Source organism: Hyperolius riggenbachi, chromosome 5, assembly GCF_040937935.1.
Source record: "Hyperolius riggenbachi isolate aHypRig1 chromosome 5, aHypRig1.pri, whole genome shotgun sequence".
Taxonomy (NCBI): domain Eukaryota; kingdom Metazoa; phylum Chordata; class Amphibia; order Anura; family Hyperoliidae; genus Hyperolius; species Hyperolius riggenbachi.
The window spans coordinates 402154136-402173083 of record NC_090650.1 but is presented as its reverse complement, the minus strand read 5'-3'; the positions used below and the strand labels follow the sequence as shown (position 1 = coordinate 402173083).

The 18948-nt window shown below is 44.7% G+C and overlaps 1 protein-coding gene across 1 annotated transcript in view; it reads right to left on the bottom strand.

The window, feature by feature from the left end:
* The window catches only part of LOC137519142 (fibrocystin-L-like), a 249726-nt gene that overhangs the window by 208080 nt on the left and 22698 nt on the right, over positions 1–18948 (bottom strand). Inside the window, exons 6-8 of the mRNA XM_068237924.1 lie at positions 15046–15145; positions 6825–6944; positions 6259–6420 (exon numbers count right to left, since the gene is read on the bottom strand). Of these exons, the coding sequence (XP_068094025.1) occupies positions 6259–6420; positions 6825–6944; positions 15046–15145 (382 nt within the window). The remainder of the gene's footprint in view (positions 1–6258; positions 6421–6824; positions 6945–15045; positions 15146–18948) is intronic.

Here is an 18948-nt window from a genome sequence, read left to right as displayed (position 1 = left end):
TGCCTAAACCTAAGACCCCCCTGTGATAAGCATTAATAACGTGTGAAAAAAAATATTGTGCTGTTTTTCGTTTAAAAATAATGTTTTAAAAAAGATTGTACTGTTTTTCGTTTAAAAAAATGTTTTAAAAATTATAAATCATAAAATAATGTGTAATCATGAGAAGCAGTTATAAAACAGTAAAAGTCTCCGGGCGCCGCTTATAAAACGTTATTTTTCTCCGGCGCCCTTTTTTCCTGTCGGGCGCCCATTAAACGATATTTATTATGGGAGTGAATGGCGGCGCCCGATTTGTCCACTTGCTTCAGGCGCCCGAATTTACTGTTACCTCCTGGCCCTGTCCTCCTGTCCCAACGGCTGTCCATGCTGCGTACATGTGCAGTAGCAAAAAACATGGACCCAAGGACACAGGGACAGGAGTGTACGCAGGGACAGTTAGATTTTATAGTATAGGATGTGGGTCAGACCTGCCCACTACATCTAACTACTTTCACTCCCTCTCCCCTCCTCCTCCATATCAGCTGTGCTCATTCTTGTCCAACTGGTACCATCTATCTCTCTCTCTCCCACATTTCTTTTTCTCTTTCCTATCCTTATTTTTTGTTTCAATTTCCCACTTCCTTTCTGTCTCTTTCCCACTCCTCATATTTCTTTCCCTCCTTTGTCTCTCCACCTTCACATCTTTGTCCATCTCTTTCCCACCTTCCTGCCCCCTCCTCTCTATCTCATGAAGCAGGTAGTTTGGTGGTGAAAGCTAGTGTTGGGCGAACATCTAGATGTTCGGGTTCGGGCCGAACAGGCCGAACATGGCCGCGATGTTCGGGTGTTCGACCCGAACTCCGAACATAATGGAAGTCAATGGGGACCCGAACTTTTGTGCTTTGTAAAGCCTCCTTATATGCTACATACCCCAAATTTACAGGGTATGTGCACCTTGGGAGTGGGTACAAGAGGAAAAAAAAATTTAGCAAAAAGAGCTTATAGTTTTTGAGAAAATCGATTTTAAAGTTTCAAAGGGAAAACTGTCTTTTAAATGCGGGAAATGTCTGTTTTCTTTGCACAGGTAACATGCTTTTTGTCGGCATGCAGTCATAAATGTAATACATATAAGAGGTTCCAGGAAAAGGGACCGGTAATGCTAACCCAGCAGCAGCACACGTGATGGAACAGGAGGAGGGTGGCGCAGGAGGAGAAGGCCACGCTTTGAGACACAACAACCCAGGCCTTGCATGAGGACAAGAAGCGTGCGGATAGCATGCTTTGTACCACCATGCAGTCATAAATGTAATAAAGATAAGTGGTTCAATAAACAGGGACCACGCGGCAACGCTAACCCAGCAGCAGCACACGTGATGGAACAGGAGGAGGCGCAGGAGGAGAAGGCCACGCTTTGTGAGACACAACAACCCAGGCCTTGCATGAGGACAAAAAGCGTGCGGATAGCATGCTTTGTACCGCCATGTAGTCATAAATGTAATAAAGATAAGAGGTTCAATAAACAGGGACCACGCGGCAACGCTAACCCAGCAGCAGCAGCAGCAGCAGCACACGTGATGGAACAGGAGGAGGCGCAGGAGGAGAAGGCCACGCTTTGTGAGACACAACAACCCAGGCCTTGCATGAGGACAAAAAGCGTGCGGATATAGCAGCAATGCTTTTTGCCGCCATGCAGTCATAAATGTAATACAGATGAGAGGTTCAATAAACAGGGACCGGAAACGCTAAACCATCCCAGATGTTCATCGGTCATGTTACTTGGTTGGGGTCCAGGAGTGTTGCGTAGTCGTTTCCAATCCAGGATTGATTCATTTTAATTTGAGTCAGACGGTCTGCATTTTCTGTGGAGAGGCGGATACGCCGATCTGTGATGATGCCTCCGGCAGCACTGAAACAGCGTTCCGACATAACGCTGGCTGCCGGGCAAGCCAGCACCTCTATTGCGTACATTGCCAGTTCGTGCCAGGTGTCTAGCTTCATGCCCGGTTTCAGGTCCAGCGGTGCCAGCCACAAATCCGTCTGTTCCTTTATTCCCCTCCAAATTTCCTCCCCTGTGTGCTGCTTATCCCCAAGGCAGATCAGCTTCAGCAACGCTTGCTGACGCATGCCAACAGCTGTGCTGCACTGCTTCCACGATCCTACTGCTGCTGGTGCTGGGTTAGCATTTCCGGATGAGGTACAGCTTTGAGATGCGTTGGAGGAGAAGGAGTCAGAGAGGTAGGTGCTGCTGTTGTTATCCAGCTGTTTGCGGCGTGGGCAACACCCGCGCCGTAGCAGGTGAGGAATCGCTGCCAGGCTCCACAAGGTTCACCCAGTGCGCGGTAAGGGAGATGTATCGACCCTGGCCGAACGCACTCGTCCAGGTGTCAGTGGTGAGGTGAACCTTGCAGGCAACGGCATTCTTCAAGCTTCGGGTTATTTAGCTGACCACGTGCTCATGCAACTCAGGCACTGCAGAGCGCGCAAAGTGGTAGCGGCTGGGAACCACGTAACGTGGGATGGCCACTGACATCATGCCCTTGAAGCTGTTTGTCTCCACCACTCGATATGGCAGCATTTCGCAGGCCAGAAGCTTGGCTATGCTGGCTGGCTGTTACTGCCACGGCCCGGGGGTCATTTGCTGGCAATTTCCTCTTGTGCTCAAACATCTCAGAAACAGACAACTCAACCGTAGCGCTGCACACCGAAGGGCTGTTGGTTGTTGTGTTTGATGAACACTGGGAGACCTCAAGAGCACTAGTCCGGAAAGTGACAGTGTCAGCATCGTCTGATGTTTGTGAATGTTGTGAACCACGCAATGGCTGGGCTACTGCTGCTGCTGAGGCGGGTCTGGTGGTGAGTCTGGTGAACCCAAGGGAGGCAGTGTTGCTGGTGGTACCCTGTCCTGCCGCGTTTGCCCACAGAGTGGGATGTTTGGATAGAATGTGGCGGCTCATGCTGGTGGTGGAGAGGTTGTTAATACTTTTCCCCCTGCTCAGGCGGGTCTTGCACACCTTGCAAATCGCCATGGTAACATCCTCAGTGCAGTCTTCAAAGAAAGCCCAGACTTTAACTGGCTGAGGACTCGGACCTCGTGCGTGATGTGCTGGTGCTGCTTAACCCACTGCTGGACGCTTGAGAGGTCATCCAAGTAATTATCTGGTCCTGTTCTTTTGGATCTGTGAGGGTTGTTGTCCTGGACAACATGGGCAGTATTGAGTGGGTTTTCTTGGGTGCTCCCCTGTGGCCTGTACGTGAACCGTCAGGGGAAACACCTCTTCCCTTGCCCCTCCCTCTTTCACCGGATTTCTTCCTCATTTCACTTATCCTTAAAGTACACGCTGACTGGCAGCAGTACAGTGGCAGTACAGAAATGCTATACAGTGGTGGGTGAGCGGTGTACCACTATTGTCAGCAGTGACACAGAGCACAATGCTATACAGTGGCGGGTGAGCGGTGTACTACTGTTCCCAGCAGACACAGAGTGGAAGTAAACACAATGCTATATAGTGTGGCTGAGCCGTGTACACAGAGTGGCATTAAACACAATGCTATATAGTCTGCTATATAGTCACCCCGAACAGGGTGATGTTCTGCAGAACCCGAACAGTGGCAAACACTGTTCGCCCAACACTACTGGGAGGGAACGCAGATTTTAGTACCTAAACACACGATACAACATGTTTTCCGGGGTCGGACTCTGAGGCACATACAGATGGTCCCGATCATCATCCTCATCATACAACTCTTCTCCTGAGTCTGACCCACCCACCACCTCTGCCACCCCAACATCCCCAGACACAGACCCCTCATCGTCCTCAACATTAACTTGGGATGCTGGCCTGAGCCAGACCTCCTCCTCCACATCAGGCCCCATCATCTCCTCAATGGCAGCCCTCATTAATCGCTCTGGCGACGGACTGATGGACACAACGTTCTCCTCCGGGGAGGGCTGCTGCTGACCACTGGCTGCTGGGGTGGATGTTATAGCTTGCGTGGGGCGTTGGCTGTTGCTGTTGTTGGGAGTGCTGCTCACAGCGGAGGTCTCTGGGGAACTCATGTTGAGCTCATATAGTGGTTGACGGTGAGTGGAGTATTACTGATCCCAGCAATATACACACTGACTGGCAGAGTACGCAATGCTATATAGTGTGGCTGAGCGAGGTACACAGAGTGGCAGTAAACAGAATGCTATATAGTGTGGCTGAGCGAGCGGTGTACCACTATTCCCAGCAGACACAGAACAGTGAACAGAATGCTATATAGTGTGGCTGAGCGAGCGGTGTACCACTATTCCCAGCAGACACAGAACAGTGAACAGAATGCTATATAGTGTGGATGAGCGAGCGGTGTACCACTATTCCCAGCAGACACAGAACAGTAAACAGAATGCTATATAGTGTGGCTGAGCGAGCGGTGTACCACTATTCCCAGCAGACACAGAACAGTGAACAGAATGCTATATAGTGTGGCTGAGCGAGCGGTGTACCACTATTCCCAGCAGACACAGAACAGTGAACAGAATGCTATATAGTGTGGCTGAGCGAGCGGTGTACTACTGTTCCCAGCAGACACAGAACAGTACACAGAATGCTATATAGTGTGGCTGAACGAGCGGTGTACTACTGTTCCCAGCAGACACAGAACAGTACACAGAATGCTATATAGTGTGGCTGAACGAGCGGTGTACCACTATTCCAAGCAGACACAGAACAGTGAACAGAATGCTATATAGTGTGGCTGAGCGAGCGGTGTACCACTATTCCCAGCAGACACAGAGTGGCAGTAAACAGAATGCTATATAGTGTGGCTGAGCGAGGTACACAGAGTGGCAGTAAACAGAATGCTATATAGTGTGGCTGTGCAAGCGGTGTACTACTATTCCCAGCAGACACAGAGTGGCAGTAAACAGAATGCTATATAGTGTGGCTGAGCGAGGTACACAGAGTGGCAGTAAACAGAATGCTGAGCGAGCGGTGTACTACTATTCCCAGCAGCGACACACAATGACTGGGGGGGACCCTGGCTAGCGTGGCTGGAGCGCGAACTACCCTGCCTGCCTACCCAAAGCTAAACCCACAGACAAATGGCGGAGATATGACGTGGTTCGGGTATTTATTTACCCGAACCACGTGACAGTTCGGCCAATCAGAGCGCGTTCGGGTCCGAACCACGTGACCCGTTCGGCCAATCACAGCGCTAGCCGAACGTTCGGGGAACGTTCGGCCATGCGCTCTTAGTTCGGCCATATGGCCGAACGGTTTGGCCGAGCACCGTCAGGTGTTCGGCCGAACTCGAACATCACCCGAACAGGGTGATGTTCTGCAGAACCCGAACAGTGGCGAACACTGTTCGCCCAACACTAGTGAAAGCCCAACAATAAAAGCAACAGGTGCGCACCACTATGAGGACAAAAATTATGGCTATGCAAAGTGTGCTAGGGGAACAGATATGGATAGAGCAATTGTATTTAGGATTGTATTTAAAGAGGAACTCCAACCAAGAATTTAACTTTATCCCAATCAGTAGCTGATACCCCCTTTTACATGAGAAATATATTGCTTTTCACAAACAGACCAACAGGGGGCGCTGTATGACTGATATTGTGGTGAAACCCCTCCCACAAAAAGCTCTGAGGACTGCGGTGCTCCTGGCAAACTGCCACAATGTAACAATGTTCAGAGACAGGAAATAGCTGTTTACAGCTGTCTCTAACAGCCAAAACAGCTAGGAGCAGCTACATAACCTGCCCACAGTAAAAATGTCACCATGTAATAAATGTCAGGATGTAAATCGGGGAGAGGAAAGATTTTACAATGAGCAAACACTGACTAAATCATTTATACATAATTATTGTAAAAATGAAGCACTTTTTTATTACTTTATTTTCACTGGAGTTCCTCTTTAAATGATATATGGGAACTTTCCCATGTCATTCACACAGATCATTCTGGTGAAGTGGCTGTTTTAGCCAAACTATTAAGAAGTTATTATTGCATGGACTCCTCTCCAATCTTCATTTTCTCCTATGGGTTTGTATGGTCATACAGCAGGTATGCTAGTATTTGCACTGCCATTGCATTGGGGCTCATTCACTTGTATTCTTACTATATGAATATTGTTGCACTTTATTACTATTTATTATTCAATAACTGATGGCTGATGCTTCATCTAGCACTTTTGTGTACACTATATTAATTGTATACTGTATGTTTACTGTATACTGTATGTAATTGCAAACTCTGGAAAACATGGCAACCTCTTTGCTAGTCTTGCACTCACCTCTGAGGCTTCCTGCTGTGGGCGTGATGGAGGAGATGTTGATTCCATAGGTGAAAGTCAGGTCCACCCCGGAAGAGTCAGCAAAGCCAAGTTGTGCTATGTAGACGTTGATGGGATAGACCCCGGCACTGGCATTTTGCACCAGACATCTTATCTCATTCACTTGTGAAGGAAACATAAAGGAATAATGAAGGTATTAAACAAGATATGTACGTTTGCAGAGATAATCGTACTAATGCAGAATTTCTTTCATTGTTTTGGTTATTTATTAAAAGTGAAGCTTAATAGGTTTTGTTCAAGTTTATTCATCTTTTAATCTCCCTGGCATTCAATTTTCCCAGGATTTCTGTGCAAAAAGTGATAACATTTATTTGTAAAAGTTTTTTTTCCTCTAACTTGCCAAAATGTGTCAAGCAAGGGTCTTGTATACAGTGCAGGAGAGAATGGATGTGTATGCACGTCATTATTGTTCACAGCATGTTTTTATGGACGGATATATCTGTCCATACCGCTAGGGAGGATGCTCACAAGATGGGTAGAATTGACTCATCCCGTATGTGACTCACCGGTAATGTTGAGAATGGCGCAGCTGATGTTGCCGATAGTGACATAGGTTGTGTCGTTATTCGTACTGTCAGAGAATCCGGTGCCATTTATTACCAGGACTTGGTAATCTCCACTCCGCTCTATAACACGGTTTATAAAACAAGATTTGTAAATATTCGGGAGAATGTTTATTCAAGTATTAAAATATATACTGTAAGACTATTAAGAGGATCTGTAGGAAGAGGAGAGAGGAGTTCTGAGTTCAGGTCCACTTTAACCCATTCGTGTTCCGTCGTTTTCACGTGAGAAATGTTCACCTCCCATTCATTAGCCTATAACTTTATCACTACTTATCACAATGAACTGATCTATATCTTGTTTTTTCCGCCACCAATTAGGCTTTCTTTGGGGGGTACATTTTGCTAAGAGCCACTTTACTGTAAATGCATTTTAACAGGAAGAATAAGAACAAAATGGAAAAATTCATTATTTCTCAGTTTTCAGCCATTATAGTTTTAAAATAATACATGCCTCCATAATTAAAACTCACGTATTGTATTTGCCCATATGTCCCGGTTATTACACCGTTAAAATTATGTCCCTATCACAATGTATGGCGACAATATTTTATTTGGAAATAAAGGTGCATTTTTTCCATTTTGCATCTATCACTATTTACAAGTTTAAAATAAAAAAAATATAGAAATATTTCATCTTTACATTGATATTTAAAAAGTTTAGACCCTTAGGTAAATATTTACATGTTTTTTTTTATTGTAATGTTGTTGTTTTTTTATAGTAAACATTTTATTTGGGTAGTTTTGGGAGGGTGGGAGGTAAACAATAGATTTATAATGTAAATGTGTGTTAATTTTTTTTTTTTTTTTACTTTCAGTTGTAGTATTACGTTTTGGCCACAAGATGGCGGCCATGAGTTTATTTACATGACGTCACTCTAAGCGTAACACACGCTTAGAGTGACGCATCGGGGAGGGAACAGCCAGAAAAAGCACAGCTTCCGAGAGAAGCTGTCGCTTTTTCAGCGGGGAAGAGCAATCAGTGATCGGGCATCATAGCCCGATTCACTGATTGCCTGGCTAACGAACCGCGGCCGTGGGAGCGCGCGGTAGCACACATGGTTCCTGGACGTAGTTTCTACGTCCAGGAACCAAAATAGGTTAAGAAAAGGCTAAAAAAACGCGTACTTTAAAAAAGGGTGTCGGGAAAAAAGGGCGCAGGGTTTTAAACGATAAGCATGAATAACGTTTAAAAAAAAATTGTGCTATATTTCGTTTAAAAATAATGTTTTATAAAGTTATAAATCATTAAATAATGTGTATGAAATCGGCAATTGTAAAAACGTTAATATTCCCTGTTTAAAAAGTTAAATGTATAATGACGTTTTATAAAAGATTAATAAGAATTTTACTAAAACTATACCTAACCCTACTCTCACACAGAACCTTCCCTGTACCTACCCCTAACCCCTAGACCCCCCTGGTGGTGCCTAAACCTAAGACCCCCCTGGTGGTGCCTAAACCTAAGACCCCCCTGGTGGTGCCTAACAGTGCTGCTCAACAGGATACCGGATATCCGAATAGATTCGGATATCCGAACTTTTTAGGCCTATCCGATCGGATCCGGATTCCGGATAGCTGGTCCAGTATCCGGATAGCTATCTGCGGATAGTTGGCTGGGCTATGCGGATATCCGCGGATAGTACGGATATCCGCGGATATCTGGACCAGTGAAACACTGCATGAGGTCCAGACGTCATGGGAGCCAATCAGAGGGCTCCCAGCAGAAGCACCAGAAACCAATCACAGAGGGGAACCCTGGCCAGCCCCACCTGACCTCATTAAGCCAATCAGAGGCCTCCCAGCCTAAACCCTGGCTCCCAATCACAGAAAGGAACACTGGCCAGCCCCCCTTGTATAATAAGGAGGGCTGCCATGATGAGACAGATCGTCCTGGCTTGCTGAATGCTTCCTGAGAGACATGCTCCTGCTCCATTGCTGGTGCCCTACAAAGGGCTGTACATAGTTATAAACCTAAGCTGTTCAGTGATTAACCCCTTCACTATCACTACAGTATAGTTAAATCATTCATTTGCTTGATTGATGTCATAAATGTGACATTAAGAGTGTGTGCTGCAGTGCTGCTGCAGCTGCCTGCTATGTGATTGTGTGTGTGTTGTACACACACCAGGCCAGGTGCTGCCTGCCTGCCACGAGCAAACACGTGCAAAGTGCCACGTGCAAACACATGCACAGTGCAAACACGTGCAAAGTGCAAACACATGCAAACTGCAAAAATGTGCAAACACGTGAAAACACGTGCAAAAATGTGCAAACACGTGCAAACACATGCAAAAATGTGCAAACACGTGCAAACACGTGCAAAAATGTGCAAAGTGCAAACACGTGCAAACACATGCAAAAATGTGCAAACACGTGCGAACACGTGCAAAAATGTGCAAAGTGCAAACACGCGCAAACACATGCAAAAATGTGCAAACACGCGCAAACACATGCAAAAATGTGCAAACACGTGCAAAAATGTGCAAAGTGCAAACACGCGCAAACACATGCAAAAATGTGCAAACACATGCAAAAATGTGCAAACACGTGCAAAAATGTGCAAAGTGCAAACACGTGCAAACACATTCAAAAATGTGCAAACACGTGCAAACACATGCAAAAATGTGCAAACACATGCAAAAATGTGCAAACACGTGCAAAAATGTGCAAAGTGCAAACATGCGCAAACACATGCAAAATTGTGCAAACACGCGCAAACACATGCAAAAATGTGCAAGCACGCGCAAACACGTGCAAAAATGTGCAAACACGTGCAAACACGTGCAAAGTGCCACTTTGCACATGGCACTTTGAACGTGTTTGCACGTGTTTGCACTTTCCACATTTTTGCACTTTGCACGTGTTTGCACTTTGCACATTTTTGCACGTGTTTGCACATTTTTGCATGTGTTTGCTCGTGTTTGCACATTTTTGCATGTGTTTGCACGTGTTTGCACTTTGCACATTTTTGCACGTGTTTGCACGTGTTTGCACATTTTTGCATGTGTTTGCATGTGTTTGCACATTTTTGCATGTGTTTGCACGTGTTTGCACATTTTTGAATGTGTTTCCACGTGTTTGCACTTTGCACATTTTTGCACGTGTTTGCACGTGTTTGCACATTTTTGCATGTGTTTGCACGTGTTTGCACATTTTTGCATGTGTTTGCGCGTGTTTGCACTTTGCACATTTTTACACGTGTTTGCACATTTTTGCATGTGTTTGCACGTGTTTGCACTTTGCACATTTTTGCACGTGTTTACACGTGTTTGCACATTTTTGCATGTGTTTGCACGTGTTTGCACATTTTTGCATGTGTTTGCACGTGTTTGCACATTTTTGCATGTGTTTGCACGTGTTTGCACATTTTTGCATGTGTTTGCGCGTGTTTGTACTTTGCACATTTTTACACGTGTTTGCACATTTTTGCATGTGTTTGCACGTGTTTGCACTTTGCACATTTTTGCACGTGTTTACACGTGTTTGCACATTTTTGCATGTGTTTGCACGTGTTTGCACATTTTTGCATGTGTTTGCACGTGTTTGCACATTTTTGCATGTGTTTGCACGTGTTTGCACATTTTTGCATGTGTTTGCACGTGTTTGCACATTTTTGCATGTGTTTGCGCGTGTTTGCACATTTTTGCATGTGTTTGCGCGTGGTTGCACTTTGCACATTTTTGCACGTGTTTGCACGTGTTTGCGCGTGTTTGCACATGTTGGCACTTGGCACTTTGCACATGGCACATGGCACTTTGCCCTTGGCACTTTGCATTTGGCACTTGGCCCTTTGCACTTGACACTTGGCCCTTTGAACTTGGCCCTTTACATTAGGCACTTGGACCTTTGCACTTGACACTTGGCCCTTTGAACTTGGCCCTTTGCATTTGGCACTTTGCACTTGGCCCTTTGCACTTGACACTTGGCCCTTTGCACTTTGCCCTTTGCACTTGACACTTGGCCTTTGCACTTGGCCCTTTGCACTTGACACTTGGCCCTTTGAACTTGCCCCTTTGCATTTGGCACTTTGCACTTGGCCCTTTGCACTTGACACTTGGCCCTTTGCACTTGGCCCTTTGCACTTGACACTTGGCCCTTTGAACTTGGCCCTTTGCATTTGGCACTTTGCACTTGGCCCTTTGCACTTGACACTTGGCTCTTTGAACTTGGCACTTTGCATTAGGCACTTGGCCCTTTGCATTTGGCACTTTGCACTTGGCCCTTTGTTGACAGCCTTTTTTTGTGGGGGGGGGATTTTAAGTCCCCACATCATCAATTAGTGTTCCCCTTTGAAAAAGAATGATGCTACATGCCTAATTGACCCTTAAAAACCTTTTTAAAGCAATTTAAAGGCCACTTCCGGTTTTCAATTCGGATATCCGAATCCGGTCGGATACTAGGGTCGGATATCCGAATCGGATTCGGATCGGAAAATTTTAGATTCGGATATCCGACCCGGATCGGATAGCGGGGTATCCGGATCCGAATCGGATTCGGATTTTGAAAAGGGGTATCCGAGCAGCACTGGTGCCTAAACCTAAGACCCCCCTGGTGGTGCCTAAACCTAAGACTCCCCTGTGATAAGCATTAATAACGTTTTGAAAAAAATATTGTCTGTTTTTCGTTTAAAAATAATGTTTTAAAAAATATTGTACTGTTTTTCGTTTAAAAATAATGTTTAAAAAATTATAAATCATGAATTAATGTGTAATCATGAGAAGCAGTTATAAAACATTAAAAGTCTCCAGGTGCCGCTTGTAAAATGTTATTTTTCTCCGGCGCCCTTTTTTCCTGTTGGGCGCCCATTAAACGATACTGTATTTATTATGGGAGTGAATGGCGGCGCCCTTTTTGTCCACTTGCCTCATGCGCCCAAATTTCCTGCCTCCTAAAAAAACACCTCTTTTCCCAAGCTATTGAACTGCAGAACACAGGGCCACAGGGCTTTGAGTCCCGGAGGAGAAAAGCACTATAAAATATTATTATTTTATTATTAGTAGTATTATTATTATTAGTATTATTATTAACATCCAGCAAATCTTCTTTCAAAACAGTGTCTGTGGTTAGGTAATGAAAGACCATTTCTCACGGACTTTTCTCCTCTGGAATTCACTCCCACAACACACTTGCCACTCTCTAAGGGTACGTACAGACATACGATAACGATCATTCATTCTGAACGACGAACGATGTTAAAGGAGGTATCGGCCGATGATCGTTTGAAGAAAGGCTACTTTGAACATCGTTCGTGTACGAACGATCTTGGAACGAGCGTTGCGTGCGCAACATGATTTATAAACTGATTTCAAACACAAGTGTCAAAAAGAACTGTTTGAGCATGTGCAAAGCTTTAAGAACGAACGATCAACGACCGATCGTTGTACAGACATTACTTTTTGAACGATGGTCGTTGGAAAAGATCTGGCAGAATGGATCGTTCTTTACCAACGACATATCTCGTTGGTTGGTCGTTTTAACGATCATTCGTGCACTTTTTACGAACGATCGTCGGGCAATGCCGTCGGTAACGATAGTTTTAAACGACTATAGTCGCATGTCTGTACGCACCCTAACTCTTCATGATTTCAAACACACTGTTAAAACTCACCCTTTCAAGCTAAGTTAAATGAAGGCACCTCCTCACCATGGTCTACCTCCCATGGAAACTCCGAGACCACTGATATACAGCTTGCTCGCTACCCTACTTTGTGTTTCCTCCCTTATCCCTTTAGGAATGCGCTGTATAAACGCTTGTTCACCGTTACTAAAAAATGAGGGATCTCCGATGGTTTGCGACAAATGAGAAGTCGGCGCATGGTTATATAGTTACATAGTAATTTGGGTTGAAAAAAAAGACATATGTCCATAGAGTGGGTAGGATGGAAGCACCCAATGTGCGTTCTATTTTAGTATTTTTGAATAGAAAATAAATTATAATAAAAAGATAGGTAATTACTTACCTCTCCAGAAGATATAGACACCAGTTTAACTGGAAAAAAAGTTTTCACTCAAAAAGCAATCTGACAACGCGTTTCCTGGGTCATGGCCCGCTTCCTCAGGTCAATACAAAATGCCTTGATAACATAAGGGATAGAGTGTAGGCGCCTACACTCTATCCCCTATGTTATCAAGGCATTTTGTATTGACCTGAGGAAGTGGGCCACGTACTACTGTAGAGCAACCATCCAGTATCCAGCAGGACCTTGAGTACCGAGCAGTTTATTTTCTGCAGGCCTATATCAGATTGCAGGAGCTGCAACCTACCTTTGTGAGTATATATTTATATGAGTTTATCCTCCCTATACCTAACAGTACTGCACTGTTTGGCTCCCGGTCTCTCCCTACTTTCTTGGCGCTTACAAGAATCACCAAAGAAAAAACCCTATATGTCCATGGAGTTCAACCCAAAACCCCGGTTGAACCCAACAATGGCCCAACTCGGGTCCGCTGATCAGATAGTTACCAGAAGCACAAGTAGTTTAAATGGAGCAGTGGCTTGTTTGCTACAAACAACAAACACCAATTATTGTCCAAACCAATCCATCAGGATAGATCTTGCTACATGGTCGATAATCACTGTCCTTTGCCATAAATTTTCTGTGTACTCATCAACAGGAAACCCCGGCAGGAAAATCACTGAGGTCTTTTTGAAAAATGTTTCCTCCTTGTTCCCACTGTTCTCCTTAACATACCAAGAAAATTGAATGATTATAGTTTGTATGGGGGCTTTGCTATTAACCAATAAAGTCGACGCCGTTGTGCAGTAGTTGTGCAGTAGTGTACGCAAAGCTTCAATGACATTTTTTAAATAAATCTTTTAAAGTGTACATGATGTTTTAGTTTGTTTACCCAAAACAGTTTATTAAATTTACTAATAGAATTAAATTTACTAATAGAGGACCAAAAGTCTGAAACAGGCTGTCTACATGTGGGTTTGATATGGCTGTGTAAAACTTAAAGCTATAGGCTTGCTATAAACCAGCGGTTCTGGATGCTTGCTTGGCTTATCAAGGGCGGAAAGGGATAATTTGCATATTTAGTAGGTGTGCATTGTGGGTAACCACAAATGTTCATTTATAACTGAATTATTGCAAATTTTCTTCTGTTTTAAGAAGGCAATATCACCAAGCTTTGCTTTTTTAGTAGGAGGGCTTTTTGCTTCCTTTCATCCCCCTATACATTCCTAGTAGTTTGGGTCACCCTGAGCTGCTTGGTTACTCTACTAATAGAATTAAATGGGTAATAAGACAATTATCTTATTCTCTTGTTCTATAAAACTGTAAAACATACGATAGTAGTATACACAAATCACTAAGATTTCAATCGTCTTTATATAGGATTAGGAAGCGACTTTTGGGCCTTAGCAGGATGTCTCTTAGGCCCCAGGCTCCAAAAGAACTGCTCCTAGCTAACATCAGAACATATCAAGCTTCTCTTTCATTATACTACTAAGATATGATGTAAAAATTGCAAAAGGTTTACTACTCATAACTGTTATTGAAATGTTCATGTATATGCGATTCTTGGTCTAACATATTGAAAATTCACATGGTTAAATGTATATGACTATATTTAGACACAAAACGACCAATTGTTAATATTTTTTATTCAAAAACCCATTAAAAATGATTTGAATATAAAGTGTGCATGAGACCAAAGAGGTCTCAGGTATTATACTTACCTGGGGCTCCCTCCAGCCACCTTGAGGCCTCTTTGTCCCTTAACGTCTCCTTGGACCGCTCCTGTCTCCCGATAGATGGCCTGGTATTCTGGCCGAGTTGGTCTTCATCGTACATGCGCAACCTGACCGTGTGTGCTCCCCATCGCGCTCCTGCGGCTGGGAGCATTTGTTCAGAGGGAGACGGGCGAGGGAGCGAGCAGCCTCAAGGGGGCTGGAAGAATCCCCAGGTAAGTATAAAACCTGAGACCTCTTTGGTCTCAGGTTTCCTTTAGAAACTAAAATAATGCCTATAGAGTGTATTAGTTATTATATTAGTGTTTTTTTGTGTTACCTTATTATTGTTGGATTATTACAATATATATTAAGTTATTTTAAATGTTAGTGAATGTGTAGAAGTAGTGCTGATCATGTCAGAAACCCATCGGGGTACATCTAGTTCTGATAAAGAAGCTGCTCTAGATAGATAAGTGGAAACTCTACCTGTGTGAAAAGAACTGACCACTGGTGTCTTCTGCACATCCCAGGAGTAGCCACAATTTCCTGTGCAGTTTGATGGGATTCCATTGATGTAGACTACCACCTGTTGAATAACCAGACATATTTGGTTGAGAGGCAACTGGTAGATGACGATTATCAAAGTTTACTTTTTACACAGTAGTTTTGGAATAAAACATTTTAATGGGCTGATGCATCTTGTCTTCTTGGTTGTGTAGCCCTTGACCTCACTTGTATTACTACCTAATAGTTTTAAATGCAGCCAATATGCACAGCATGTATCCTCAGTTATACCCAAGACTGAGGAACCTCTGCCATGCTACAAGTTCTCGGTAACTTTGTAACAAAATGGGATACTGCTTAGGCTCTAAATGTAGTCAGAGATCCTCAGTCAAGCATCTCTGAAGCAGCAGACCACCAACACATTTAATAAAAATAAGTGAATCAGCCATAATCAACCTGATTGTTTGATTTTATTGTAATATCATTCTGAAATGATCATTTCGGCCCACTTGTGGAAGGAAAGCTGCTAACCAATTTGATCATATAGATGGAATAGATCAAAAAAACTACTTGCATGTTGCTAATTGCGCTCAGTGGTTATTGATGTGGACATGCACCCTTAAGGGGTTGTAGGGACTTATTACACAGGTGTGGTGTTCACTCATATTTTGGTCTTTAAAGTTGACCAGAGATGAAACACCCTCATGTATTTTACCATATAGATCAGTGGAAAACTTAGAGAAAACACCTACCATGCTTTCTGTTTCATTCTGCACTGCACAGCTTGCTTCTAATCAGACCTGATAAAATCCCCCACTGAGCATTCAGCCTGGCTTTGCTATAATGATTCCTGAGCAGAGCCAGCAGGGGGCAGGCTTGGACTTGAAAAGACACGAGAGAACACAGACTGAGCTATAAATATTTCTGAGCAAAGCCAGACTGAATGCTCAGTCGGGGATTTTATCTGGGATGATTAGAAGCAAGCTGTGCAGTGCAGAATGAAACAGAAAGCATGGTAGGTGTTTTCTCAAATGTTCCCACTGATCTATATGGTAAAATACATGAGGGTGCTTCGTCTCTGGTTCCTTTAAGCACTTTAAAGGATACCCGAGGTGAGAGGTATATGGAGGCTGCCCTATTTATTTTAAACAATGCCAGTAGCCTGGCAGTCCTGTTGATCTTCTGGCATAAGTAGTGTCTGAGTCAAAACCCTGGAACAAGCATATGGCTAATTCAGTAAAACCTGAGTCAGCTGAGTCTGAGTACCTGATCTGCTGCATGCCTGTTCAGGGTCCAAGGCTAAAAGTATTAGAGGCACAGGGACAGGAGGACTGCCAAGCAACTGGTATTGTTTAAAAGGAAATAAATACAGCAGCCTCCATATACCTCTCACCTCGAGTATCCTGTAACTGACTTGATGATGTATGCTGGTGTCTCAGGAAATACATTGTCAGGTGCATTGTTGTTAATACATTTGTTTGATGAATTTCTATTGGTGACCTTTTCTGGAAGATAGACCAACACTTACCTTTTTTTTTCAACTGTTCTATTTTTCACTAGGCGTCTCCTACCTATTCAAACATACCCTAATTTATATTAGTTTTGGAGCATAATCATTACAAGGAAAAACCTGGCATAATGTGCCTGGCCTACAAATCTGTCCACAAAACCTGTCCAACCTACATTTCCAAGCTTACTCAGAGGTAGTGTTGGGCGAACATCTAGATGTTCGGGTTCGGGCCGAACAGGCCGAACATGGCCGCGATGTTCGGGTGTTCGACCCGAACTCCGAACATAATGGAAGTCAATGGGGACCCGAACTTTTGTGGTTTGTAAAGCCTCCTTACATGCCACATACCCCAAATTTACAGGGTATGTGCACCTTGGGAGTGGGTACAAGAGGAAAAAAAAATTAGCAAAAAGAGCTTATAGTTTTTGAGAAAATCGATTTTAAAGTTTCAAAGGGAAAACTGTCTTTTAAATGCGGGAAATGTCTGTTTTCTTTGCACAGGTAACATGTTTTTTGTCGGCATGCAGTCATAAATGTAATACATATAAGAGGTTCCAGGAAAAGGGACCGGTAACGCTAACCCAGCAGCAGCACACGTGATGGAACAGGAGGAGGGTGGCGCAGGAGGAGAAGAAGGCCACGCTTTGTGAGACACAACAACCCCGGCCTTGCATGAGGGCAAGAAGCGTGCGGATAGCAGGCTTTGTACCGCCATGCAGTCATAAATGTAATAAAGATAAGTGGTTCAATAAACAGGGACCACGCGGCAACGCTAACCCAGCAGCAGCAGACGTGATGGAACAGGAGGAGGCGCAGGAGGAGAAGGCCACGCTTTGTGAGACACAACAACCCAGGCCTTGCATGAGGGCAAGAAGCGTGCGGATAGCATGCTTTGTACCGCCATGCAGTCATAAATGTAATAAAGATAAGTGGTTCAATAAACAGGGACCACGCGGCAACGCTAACCCAGCAGCAGCACACGTGATGGAACAGGAGGAGGGTGGCGCAGGAGGAGAAGAAGGCCACGCTTTGTGAGACACAACAACCCCGGCCTTGCATGAGGGCAAGAAGCGTGCGGATAGCAGGCTTTGTACCGCCATGCAGTCATAAATGTAATACAGATGAGAGGTTCAATAAACAGGGCCCGGAAACGCAACACCATCCCAGATGTTCATTGGTCATGTTACTTGGTTGGGGTCCTGGAGTGTTGCGTAGTCATTTCCAATCCAGGATTGATTCATTTTAATTTGAGTCAGACGGTCTGCATTTTCTGTAGAGAGGCGGATACGCCGATCTGTGACGATGCCTCCGGCAGCACTGAAACAGCGTTCCGACATAACGCTGGCTGCCGGGCAAGCCAGCACCTCTATTGCGTACATTGCCAGTTCGTGCCAGGTGTCTAGCTTCGATACCCAATAGTTGAAGGGTGCAGATGGATGGTTCGACACAGCTACGCCATCTGACATGTAGTCCTTGACCATCTTCTCCAGGCGATCGGTGTTGGAGGTGGATCTGCACGCTTGCTGTTCAGTGGGCTGCGGCTGCATGGGTGTCAGAAAATTTTCCCACTCCAAGGACACTGCCGATACCATTCCCTTTTGGGTACTAGCTGCGGCTTGCGTTGTTTGCTGCCCTCCTGGTCGTCCTGGGTTTGCGGAAGTCAGTCTGTCTGCGTACAACTGGCTAGAGGAGGGGGAGGATGTCAATCTCCTCTCTAAAGTCTCCACAAGGGCCTGCTGGTATTCTTCCATTTTGACCTGTCTGACTCTTTCTTCAAGCAGTTTTGGAACATTGTGTTTGTACCGTGGATCCAGAAGGGTATAAACCCAGTAATTGGTGTTGTCCAGAATGCGCACAATGCGTGGGTCACGTTCAATGCAGTCTAGCATGAATTGAGCCATGTGTGCCAGAGTCCTACCAGAATCCTCATCATCCTCTTGTGAGCGTTGTGATAGTTGTTGTGATGCATCATAGTCGTCACCTTCCTCCTGGTCTGCTTCTGCTGACCATTCGCGTTGAATTGTGGAAGTCCAACGTGCACCGCTCTGGCCCTCGTCAGTGGTGGCATGAAATTCCTGCTCCAACTCCAGCTGTTCCTCCTCCTCTTCTTCGTCATAGCTGCTGGGGCCAGCGTTCCCTGAGGCGGATGGCCTGATGTTGGTACCATCACGCTGATCGTTTTCTCCTTCAGATTCCCCCAGTTGCATCATGACAGCTGTTTCCTTGATTTTTAACATCGACCTCTTCAGTAAACACAGCAGTGGTATGGTAATGCTGACTGAAGAGTTGTCACTGCTCACAAGCAACGTGGATTGCTCAAAATTTTGGAGGACTTGGCAGAGGTCCAACATGTTGGCCCAATCGGATCCACAGAA